The 12,155-nt window shown below is 38.1% G+C and overlaps 1 protein-coding gene across 2 annotated transcripts in view; it reads right to left on the bottom strand.

The window, feature by feature from the left end:
• Positions 1–12,155, bottom strand: part of PRIM2 (DNA primase subunit 2) — a 270,879-nt gene that overhangs the window by 36,228 nt on the left and 222,496 nt on the right. For both annotated transcript variants that reach the window (XM_087438764.1, XM_004423993.3), the window contains exon 11: positions 3,710–3,836. In XM_087438764.1, the coding sequence (XP_087294890.1) occupies positions 3,710–3,836 (127 nt within the window). The remainder of the gene's footprint in view (positions 1–3,709; positions 3,837–12,155) is intronic.

Below are 12,155 nucleotides of genomic sequence, written 5' to 3'. Positions count from 1 at the left end.
GCTTAGAAGTTGCCACTCCATCCTAAAAAGTAAAAAGCTGAACAAACGGAAAAATCAGCAGTTCTTAGATCCATCTGAGAAGTGAGGTCACAGGGCAAACCACTGCCCCCAAAATTGGAGAGAGAGGCAGATACAGAGAGTCACAACTTACCGGAACAGAAATCTCTGCAGGTGCCAGTGCTGGGGTGGGAAAAATCTAACCTGTAATTGACAAATTTCTGGAGTCTCAGTGTGGACAAGGCCAGAGTTAAAAACTCCAAGGAGATTCTGTCATAGGGGGCCCCACACTTGTCTAAGTTTAACCTCCAGGAGCTCTACCAGGTGCACGCAGTGAACAATGGAGAGAAATCTCCTCACGCTTCCAGCAGGAGGAGAGAAAAGTAACCACTTTGAAATACTGTAGAGCAATGCATTCTTCTTAGCAAGGCCTGCCCTCAGGAGACACTATTTTACCAGAGCCTAAACTGCTAGGGTATTATCAGAGCCTAACCTACTTGGGGAAGGGAAATACCCAACTCCAGCCTCCTCCAGCCATCTTAGCCCACCAAAGGGGGGAAAAAAAACTGAGAATCACTGTTGAAGATATAATTGTTAGAGAAGCAAAGATAACAATTACATCTAACTTATGCTCAGATACTATGCAAGCAAGAAGAGAGTGGAGTGAAATATTTAAACTGTTTGAGAGGACAAAAACCACAAATCTAGAATCCCATACCCTGTGAAATTATCCTTCAAAAGAGAAGGAGAAATAAATACTTTCTCAGACACACAAAAATTGAGGTAATTTGTTTCCAGTAGACCTGCAATGCAAAAAACGTTAAAAGAAGTTCTTTAAAGAGAAGGAAAAGGATATAGGCCAGAAACTCAGATCCACAGAAAAGAACATCAGAGAATGATAAGGAAAGGTAAAATAACTTTCATTTTTCTTATCCTTAATTGATCTAACAGCTAACAATTTGTTCAAACTAACAACAGGAACAATGTATTTGATTATGTATGCTTATATAAAATCTGTGCGTGTGTGTATTTATGTATGTTTTTTTTTTTTGCTGGGAAAGATTTGCCCTGAGCTAACATCTGTTACCAATCTTCTTCTTTTTTTTTCTATTCCTCCCCAAAGCCCCAGTACATGGTTGTATATTCTAGTTGTAGGTCCTTCTAGTTCTTCTATGTGAGCCGCCATCACAGCATGGCTACTGACAGACGAGTGGTGGTGTTCTGCGCCTGGGACCCTAACCCGGGCCCAGTGAAGCAGAGCACGCCGAACTTGAACTGGTAGGCCATCAGGGATGGCCCTGTTTGTGTATGCTTATGTATAAACAAAATGAATTGAATAACAAATGATAAAAGAGAATTAGAAATATTTAGTTATTACAAGGTACTTCCACTAGGACCTTCTAGTGGTATAGTGATGTGGTACAGCGTGATTTGAAAGGAGACTTAGATTAGTTGTAAATGTATAGTGAAAACTCTTTCAAAGGTAAAAAAAAAAAAAAAAAGAAGTATAATTGATACGCTAAGAAAGGAGAAAAATTGGAATCATATAAAATACTCAGTTAAAACCACAAAAGGCAGAAAGAGTGTAGAAGACAAAAGTAGAAACAAAGAATAAGGGCAACAAACAGAAAATAGTAACAAATATGGCAGCTATTAATCCAACTACATCAATAATTACTTTAAATGTTAATGGTCTAAATTCACCAATTAAAAACACAGATTGTCACAGTGAATCAAAAAAACAAGACCCAACTATACGCTGTCTAGTAGAAAGCCACTTTTGATATAAAGACACATATAGGTTAAATGTAAAGCACAGAGAAAGATATACCATGCTAACACTAATCCAAAGAAAGCAGGAATAGCTATACCAGTTTTCAGACAGACCAGACTTCAGAGCAAGGAAATTTATCAGGGACAAGAAAAGGGACATTACATAATGATAAAGGGATAAATACTCCAAGAAGACATAACAATCCTTAACGTGTATGTACCTAACAACAGAGCATGAAAATACTTGAGGAAAAAACTGACAAAACTGCAAGGAGCAAGATAAATCCACTATTATAGTTAAGAGACTTCAACACCCCTCCATCAGAAATGGACAGATCCACCAGGCAGAAAATCAGCAACAATGTACTCAACAACTCAGTTGAACTCTACCATCAATCAACTGGATATAATTGATATCTATAAAGGGCTACATCCAACAACAGATTACACATTCTTCTCAGCTCACATGTAACAAACCACTCTAACATGGGATGTCTATAGTGGGGAAGATTCTGCAAGTGTGGGGGCAGGGGGTTAATGGGAACTCTTCGTACTTTTCTGCTAATTTTGCTATGAATCTAAAATTGCTCCAAAAAAATTGGCTATTAATTTAAAAAAATAATAAATGTGTCAAATATGAATTCATTGAGTGTTAAGTGTAATATTTTTTAACTGATAGACTTTAAAACAAAAATAAAACAAATAGAATGGACTAGAATAAATAAGACACAATTTAACAGGAATAAGAAATATAAAATCCTGCATTTAAGCTAAAATCAACTAAATAAGTGACAAATGCTAGGACCTGGAAATTGACAGGAAGAATCCCTGGGAGTTTTACTTGGCCAAGTTCCATGTACGCTGACTGCCTGGTGTAGCTACTAAGAAACGCTATAGACGTTCTAAACAGAAGTATCTGGTCAGTGGTTTTCAAGTTTAGAAGACATGAAAATCATCTAGGGCACTTGTGAATGCACTGGATTTTCTATGTCTGGGGGTGGGGCCTGAGGATCTGCATTTCTAGAAGGTATCTTAAGCGACCGGCACAAGTGGTAATAACCACTCACCATGCATCCCAGTACTGACCACCTTTTCACCTACTAAATATGAATGTACAGGCATTTTGAATGCTCTGGAGGCTCTGGACATGCGGAACATCTTCCTAAGCATTCTGTTTGTGATTATTTGATCTTTAACAGCCTAAAAGTGTGTGATCTTTTTTTAAAAGGCATTTCATTTAAGACGCTAAAACAACAGAAAAAAGTTTTGACACATATTGCAGTTAGCTTTGGTAATCTAGAAAATTTACTAATACGGACTATTAAATCATTCTCTAACATACCAGACAAACGAGAGCTTTTCAAGGTATGCTCAGAGAACTACTTTAGAAAAAAGTTGTTGAACTCAGAAATCTATAGAAAATAGTTTAACATAGAGTTTTTTTTTTTAAACCTACAACTCAGGCAAACTGATAGATGTTTGATACCATGACTTGTTCAAGTCCTCACTTAATCTTTGTTAATCGGATAAAAGTAATGAGAATAAAACACACTTTTCCTTAGTAGTCTTTTGAAAACTAATGAATTTACTATCCTAAAATTAGAGGTTTTCAATTTCAAAAAGCTTTGAAAAACCTATATCAGTCTTCTAAGACACTTGCAGAACGTGACAAGAAAGAGAACAGCAGGTGAAGGGGGAAATTGAGAACTAAAGTCTGGTCCAGCACAAACTGAAGCACAGCTGAATGAATTTCTCCTGCTCGACCTAGTGCAGTAATAAGACAAATCGCTAGCAGAGTAATGCGGCTCTAGCTTGACTCTGATGACTGACATAGGCTACAAACTAGTTCCTGACAGTAATGCAAAAAGCCATTGTTTCGGCATTTCCTCCAGAGCTCTTGGGTCTGAAGGTTGCAGGCCTATCCAGTGGAAGCACTTACCATGATAATCCCCTTGGCTTGGTGGATTGGTTAGAATAATCTTCAGGCAACTGAAAGGTGTGTAGTCTGTTCTCTTGCCTTCCTTTCCAAAGCTATGGCGGATATTGTAAGAGTAGCCTTTATCAAACTGATGGAAGGAAAAAGAAAAAAGAGACAGTCAGCCAATATTGTACTGGTGGGGTTAGCAACACCAGCTAGAATCAAAGCACAAAGCGGTATTTTCTAAAATAAATTCAGCATTCATGGACAGATGTACATTTATATATCATATCCATCATTTGGGTCCTTTATGACATAAAGAAATTTTTTTTAAGGTGCAAAACTTATAGGAAATAAATTTCTCAGGTAGAGACAGCTAATGTTTATGTTTATGTTTAAAAAGGAGGATAATCCTTTCCTAAGAATCATCGATTTGCCCATTTCCTGGTTCAATTCCAAATATTGTACTAGATGTAAATCAGTTGAGCCTCTTCTCTACTCCCCTTGTCCTAGTTCTCCAAGAATTCCCACACCATCCCCCTTCTACTTCTGAACATGATTCACCCCCTCCTCTGTATCTTCACTATACAAAGCAAGTGGTCAGCAAACACTGGATGAATGGATGAACTACTGTAACTGCCTCCTACCTGGAATTCCTGACTCCATGTTTATAAAACAAGCTAATGGGACAGAAAGGACTTTGATATGGATAGGATAAGAAGAAAAAAAGGAACTAACTTTTATTGAAAGGCTCAGTATAGTGGGACTAAGCTGAAGGAAATACTTGAAGGAAAGTAGGAAAGAGAATCAGAATAAGAGATAGGAAAATACTGTGTTATTTTTGGGGTGAGATTTTTTAATTCGAGTTTATAATTTACACATAGTGAAATGCACAGATCTCAAGTCCCTAGTTTGGTTCTGACAATCACTGTACCTATGTAACCTGTACCCCTCTAAAGAGAAAACATTTCCATCAACCCGCACAGTTCCCTCGTGCCTTTTCTCAGTCAACATTCTTCCCCTCCCTCCATACCCAGAAGCACTATTGATCTGATGTTTGTCACTATAGTTTTAGCTATTCTACAACTTTCTATAATGGAATCATACAGTATAAAGTGTTTTGTGTCTGACTTCTTTCATGTCTTTTGATGTTTTCGAGATTTATCCATGCCATTGCATGTATCAGTAGTTTGTTCCTTTTATTGCTGAGTAGTGTTCCATTGTATGAATATACCAGACAGTTCATCTAATCTCCTTTTGATGGACACCTGGGCCTCTCCAGTTTTGGGATATTATCAATAAAGCTGCCAGGAACATTCTTATAGATGAGTTTTGAGGACATATATTTTCATTTCTCTTGGATAAATACATAATAGTGGAATTGCTGCCAACAGTTTTCCAACATGGCTGTACTATTTTATACCCTCACCAGCAATGCATGAGAGTTCCACGTTCTTCTCAAAGTTTGGTGTTGTCAATTTTGTTCATTTTAGCCATTCTAATAGGTGGGTAGTGGTATCTCATTTTGCATTTCCCTGCTGACTAACATGTTGAGCACTTTTTCATGTGCTTTCTTGGCTAGTAATATGCCTTATTTTGTGAAGTGTCTGTTCAAATCTTCTGCCCATTTAAAAAATGAGATTGCTTCTTTTAATTATTATATTTTAAGAATTCTTTATATATTCTGGATATAAGCCTTTTGTCAGATATAGGTGTTACAAATACTTCTCACAGACTATGGCTTGCCTATTTATTTTCTTGATGTTATCTTCTGTAAGATGAGCAGATGTTTTTATTTTTGATGAAGCCCAATTTAGCAACTTTTTTATGGTAGTGCTCTGTGTGTCCTCTCTAAGATGATTTTAGAGATACTCTCCTATGTTGTCCTTTAGAAGCTGTAATGTTTTAGCTTTTAAGTCTAGGTCCTGATTCATCCCAAGTTAATTTTTGTGTGTGGTGTGAGATAGGAGTTCAGGTTCTTTTTTATTGCCTGTATGGGAGGAAAAATCTTTTTCCCTCTACCCTCTTAGGTTCAATCGCTGGGGCCTGTGAATCAAACTGATAAAAGACAGACTAACAAGAAAAAGAAAAAAAACCCAAACAGTTTAATTATGTACACGCCTGAGCATAGGCATTGTAGTCTTACAAAGAAGTAAGACTCAAGGAGGTAGCTAGATGACTGGGGCTTATATACCATCTTAGGCTCAACAAAGTAAAAGGGGGTTGGGGATTCTGGGAAGGGCGGTGATAAGGCAAGTTATGAGAAGGTGTCAGAAGGAAACATGGAAATAAGCGTTGTTGTCTTGTTTGGCACACGGGAGTCTCTTGGGTGATAAGAGTTGTCTGGAGAAGCTCTCTTCCTGGTACAGACACATCTTTACAAATTCATATTTTCTTTATAAATGTAAATTTCCTTTACAAAAGGGGAAATTTATACTTTATTTTTAGGCAGTTAGGGGGATATAAAGAGCTTTTCCTGCATCTGCTGGTTCTCAGTTGCCTTTAACTTAAAATAATCCTTATGCCAAAGTGGCATATTTTGGGATGGCATATTCTGGTACCCTTCATCCCCATGTGGATAAACACTTTTTCCAACACCATTTGTTGAAGACACATTCCTTTCCTTATTGAGTCACTTTGATATCCCTGTCAAATTTTGACCATAAATGTGTGGATCTATTTTTGGACGCTGTATTATTCCACTGATCTGTATGTCTATCCTTTTGACAATGCCACACTGTCTTCATTACAAAATCTTTAGAGTAAGTCTCAAATTCAGATAATATAAGTCCTCCCGCTTTGTTCTTTTTCAATATTATTTTGGCTATTCTATGTCACTGCATTTCCGTATAAATTTTAGAATCAGCTTATCAATTTCTATTAAAAAAAAAAAAAAAAAAAGGACTGCTGGGGGCCAGCCAGTGGTGTAGCAGTTAAGTTCGCGTGCTCCACTTCAGTGGGTGCATGGGTTCAGATCCTGGGCACAGACCTACACATCGCTCACCAAGCCATGCTGTATCGGCATCCCATATACAAAATAGAGGAAGATTGACATAGATGTTAGCCCAGCCACAATATTCCTCAAGCAAAAAGAGGGAGATTGGCAACAGATGTTAGCTCAGAGCCAACCTTTCTCATCAAAAAAAGCACTGTTGGAATTTTCAACAATCAGTAGCTTATGGCTTCACAACTACCTATCTGCCACAGAAATCTATAACCAGGAAAACAAAAGGCATTTCAACTAAAAGAAACTTTCAAAAAAGAAGACAAACTTTCAAATCATCATTAAATTTAATTGGTTAAAACAAGAACATTAAAAGTTCCAGCAAACATCTTTTATGAACAAATTCTGTTTGTTTCAGTAGTCATAAACATTAACTATAATCAATCTCTTTGTGCAAATATGAATTGAAATTAATTAGATACACGATTTCTATATGTTCATCAGAAAACACTGAAAGAAATTTTTGGTCAGTGACTCTGCTAAAGTAATGGAAAGCTATTCTCTTTAAAGGAAGGAAAGCTAAAATCAGTACCTTTTTCGTCCCTCTTCTTTCCAATTTATTTACCTACTGCCTGTGTGTATATATGTCTAAAACTTGGAACTTTCTAAGCTTTCAGACTATCCATATATTTATCACATGAATGGTCTTCTCTAGTTTTCATCCTGGAAAACTCTTGAAATATTGCACAGAAGGTGCATTTATGTGAGATGTTTTTTAGAGACTACTTTCCAGGTGTCCACAACTCAAAGGAACACCTCTTAAGTATTTATATGGGAAGAGGGAGGGAAAACCAAGTGAAGAACACACTTTTCCATCTTGGCTCCTCCATCCCTCTCCATCCAGTGATGGGAAATGCCAGAAAATCAACACTGGTGTGAAGGTGGGTGAGTGACAGTCTGTGACCTTCCAAATTAGTCCTGACGGCCCAGCTGTGGCACTGGCGACACACCAGTCCGCATTTCTGCCAAAGACAGCAGCAAATTACTTTCAGGGGCACTGTGTTCCCAGCGGAACTCAAGAAAAATGATAAAGCAGGCACATCTTTATCCTGCTCCTACCCCGCCTCTCTTTCAGAGTCTCTCTCACAAATTTATCTTCTATCCCAGTCCCACCCAGGATGCAGTGACTTCATCTTATTATACTTTAAAAAGTAATTATACCCAAATCTACTCAGAAACCATGAGTATATAAACTCAGAAACTCTGATGTAAACATCTGATTGCCTGCAAGAGCGTGCGTGGTCTTCCTTAGAATAAAGTCTGCCCTACCAAGAAAAGCCCCAACACCAAATATGATTCCTATTTTCAAAGCAACAAAAACTGCCATTCGCTACGTCAAGCTCAGCCTGCACAATCAAGTGAGAATGCAAGTCCCTCTAGGGAGATGATATTCAAAAAGGAAAATCTTTTTGACCTAAATGAGGCAGAACAGCCACATATATGTGGGCAGAGAACAGGGTAGGGATACGGTAATTTTTCACAAAGACATCTTCAATCCTTTTTTAGTGACAGTTGTTTCCCACTGGGAAGAATCTGGAACTCTAATTTACATATTTAAAACACACAGAGGGAGGGTCTGCTAAACTACAAAAGGGCCTCCTTCAATGACCATAATTCAGCATCCCAAAGATCATGAGTGGGGTCCCAGGAAGCTTAGTTACTGTAAGTACTAACAGGAACTCACAGCTTAGCAGCCGGCTCACACATATAAATGACCTGCAACTAGGAAAGGGCATGAAACCATGACAGCCTTTTCTTAGCACATTCTTGCCGACTCGCCAGTAGTTTCTGCTCCCTTGATTATCTCCTCTTGTGTCACTTCCCTAAAGTTTTACTTATTATGTTAATAACAGAAATGCATGCTATAGGCATTTAAAAACAGTGCCCCCCACTTCTAAATGCTCACTTGCTACTCAATTACTATCTGTAAAACTAATTTTGTAATCAGTCACCTACAGATTTCAAATACTTCTCTTTAACTCTTAACTTTAACCACAGTTTAGCTCTTCAAGGTCACTGGAACATCACACATGTTCTAACCAAACAACACACTGAAGGAGACTCAGACGCCCCAAAGGGTCCCAGAGGAAGAAAAGGCTAATAGTTAAGACAAGGGCTTTAAGTCAGATACCTGAGTTTACATCTTGTCTCTACCACAAGCTGGCTGTGTGACTTTGGGCAGGTCACTGAACCTGTCTTTAACAGTTCCCTTACGTATAAAAATGAAGGAGTAATACTTAACACATAGGGTTGGTGTGGGGATTAATTAGCTCATTTTCATAAAGCACTGGTATAGTGTCTAGCACAGAGGAAGCACTCAATTTTTCAGAGTTACTATCATTAACAAGATAGTCATTTTACTATTAACTAAAAAAAGCTATCCTGAGTGGGTTACATTTGGTGTGCTGTTTAACAGTACTGATACCGGCTCAAGACAAGGTTGACATAAGGGAAGCCATATTGCAGAAAAGAAAAACTCTATTGTAACTTTGAATGACCTCTGACAAACTAACCCAGCTGGATATGCACCCTCCAGGAGATCTAACTGCTCTGTAGATGTTACGACCCCTGCTTGTGCGTGTACGTCCCAGCTGCGATAAGATGATAACTTTGTTTTTTTGAGTTTCTTAGGAATGTGATGACCCCCAAACAGAGAATCTATGCTGATAGCCATCATCAATGAAAACTGAAAGATCTGGTGTGGCGCTCCCAGTCTGTAACACCAGAAGGTCAACGTTCCTAACCCCCTCCCCTATAACCCAATGGCCTATGTAACTGCTGTAAGATTTTGTGCCCCCTGAAGATGATTCTTTTGGACATGAGTCGGTCATCTTCCCTCTTGCTAGCAAGCTGTAATAGAAAAGTCCTTTTTCTCCTACCACCTTGCCTCTTGGCTATTGGCATGTCTTCCCGTGAGCAGAAGGCCCCACGTTGGGCGGTAACACTACTTAAATTACTTATATGTTTTGCCACCAGCTCCCTCATCAGAAAACCTTGAATCTAGTTACTCCCTCTAACTCCTCATAGGACCTTAAATAGTCAGTTAAGCAATTTGAAGTCGATAACACAGCTGGAAGGCATTGCTATTATTATAATTCAGTAAGCTACCTCCTATGGTGTAGTAAATATTTCTTCTTCTGCTCTGTAAGAGTTAATTCATTTCTCATTGGTGAGAACTTTCCACAGGCTTATGAGGCAGCAAGGTGTTCTAGAGATAACACACATTTTGGTTCTAACTCTGCCACCTACTAGCTGAATAATGTCAGGCAATTATAAATTACATCAGTCTCTTTTCTTCATTTTTATATTGTAATAATGAGACCTGTCCTTCACTCTATGCAAGAGCACTTTGTAAACTGTAAAATGCTAAGTATATGCTATAATTATTGACTACAATTATTTGTATAAAACTTGTATAAACTAGTTTGTGCCATGTTTTAAAGGGAGAATTTAAAAAATAAGTTCCATTTTATATTCAAGTATATCTCTGGATACTCTTGGGAGTTCACTTGAAAAAGTGCTGACCATACGTTATAAAAATTTTGAAGGGTACCAGAATATGCAACCCCAAAATATGCCTCTTTGGCATATGGATGGTTTTGAGCTAAAGGCCACTGAGAATTAGCAGATGCAAGAAAAGCTCTAAAAACAGCCCTTTTAAAGGAAATTTCCATTTGTAAAGGGGTCTCCCACTCCCCACCAGGAAGAAGAGAACTCTTAACAACTCACATCGACAGACAAGGCACCAACTTGACTCTGCATAACAAGCCTTACTAAATAACCCTAGTGTACCATACTTTTCCTAGTCACCTTCCCATAACCTACCTGCCCCTGCCCAGAAGCCCAAAACCCCTTCTCTGTTTAGCCTAAGATAGCATATGAGCCCAAGTTGAAACCACCATTTGAGTTATTCATCACTGGGTACTCCCATGTGTATGAACGATGTACATGTTAATACACTTCTGTTTGTTTTTCTCTTCTAAATCTGTCTTTCGCCAATCTAATTTACAGGGTCCCAGCTGGAGAACTCAGGATGAGTAAAGGAGAATGTTTTTTTTTCCTCTCCTACAGTTTCATCTGAAAAAGCAGGACATATGTTCTCCTTCTTCACACCCTGATCACTTTCCCTGAAGCCATGGAGCCCATTTTCAGTTCTAGACCCCAGAGTATGCAGATTTTTCTTTCCCTCAAATTTCCTCTGAGTCAGAGTCAAGCTAAAATTTTAATTGACCATTTTGTTAGAAAATGAAAAGAAAATAGTGAAATGCCAAAAATCCACAGAAAAAGTATTAAATGAAATAATCCTACGTAATCTGATAAGGGAATTGATTAAGCAGACCACTTTCAGTGAAGTCAACAGACCAAAAGAAAGATCAGCGGTATCTCAAAAAGCCTGCCACAGTCATCAGAGGAAAACGAGAGCTAGCTGTTCAGGGATGCAGGCGGTGTGCGGCTTGTGGGTTTGTCTTTTTCGTATTCTGCTACAAGGACTGTACCCAAATAGACTCAGAAAACAAGATTTGAGGGTCATCTCTGACCTGGGGCTGTGTCATCTACGTCATTCTAAATGTATCTATTCAGTCAGATATTAAATGAAGAACATCATTTCAAAATTCCTAATGGGGAATTTAGTACAAATGCACTACTGTTATTAGCAATAAAGTAATACTTAGTGATGTTTCAATAATAATAGCTTACGTTTCTACAGATCTTTAGCAGTGACAAAATGATTCTTCCTAGACTCTTTACTACTTGTAGATTTGGAGGTTACATATTTAAAAATGAGCAAACCAGGTTTCAAGAGGACAAGTAAACAGTTATTTCAATTACTGAGTAGAAAACCTGGAATTAAAATCCTAGTCTTCTATTTTCTAGAAAATATTACTAAATTATAAATGGGGAAAATGAATAAATAAGTACAGGCAACCGTCAGATATCCATGGGAAACATTCCACTGTAGGCGGCTTCCCTGCTGTCACTCACTGCTTCAGGGCCATCTGAAAGTCACACTAACCATAGGTACACAAAATGTTTCTGATTCTATGGAAAACCAGACACAGCTGTCTCCTCTCAGAAGAAACAGTAAGTCTAACAAGCCACTCACATATCATTTATTCAGTTTCTAATTTACCACGATTTTAGAATCATAAAAAATGGCAAATTTGATGTTAAACATCTGAAATGAAAAAACACTAAATAGTGTTTCAGCATGCTTTCAAATTACCTGGCACACTTGGTATTCCCCCTCCTGTAATATCCTAGCTGGGGACAGGACAAGGAACTACAGTACAAACTCAGAGAAAAAGGAGTATGAAAAACGGAGAGGAAAGGATGCAGAATACGCCACTGCCAACTTAACTGGCAACCTGATCTGGAGTGTTAACAAATTGAGCTTCCTGACCAGTTATAATCAGAATTTAAGAGCTGAGACAGGCCTTAGACATTATCCAGTGCAGCCATTAT

Source organism: Ceratotherium simum, chromosome 13 (assembly GCF_057802395.1).
Source record: "Ceratotherium simum simum isolate JZ-2026a chromosome 13, ASM5780239v1, whole genome shotgun sequence".
Lineage (NCBI taxonomy): Eukaryota > Metazoa > Chordata > Mammalia > Perissodactyla > Rhinocerotidae > Ceratotherium > Ceratotherium simum.
Note: the sequence above shows the minus strand (reverse complement) of the source record. Positions and strands in the feature narration are given on the sequence as shown.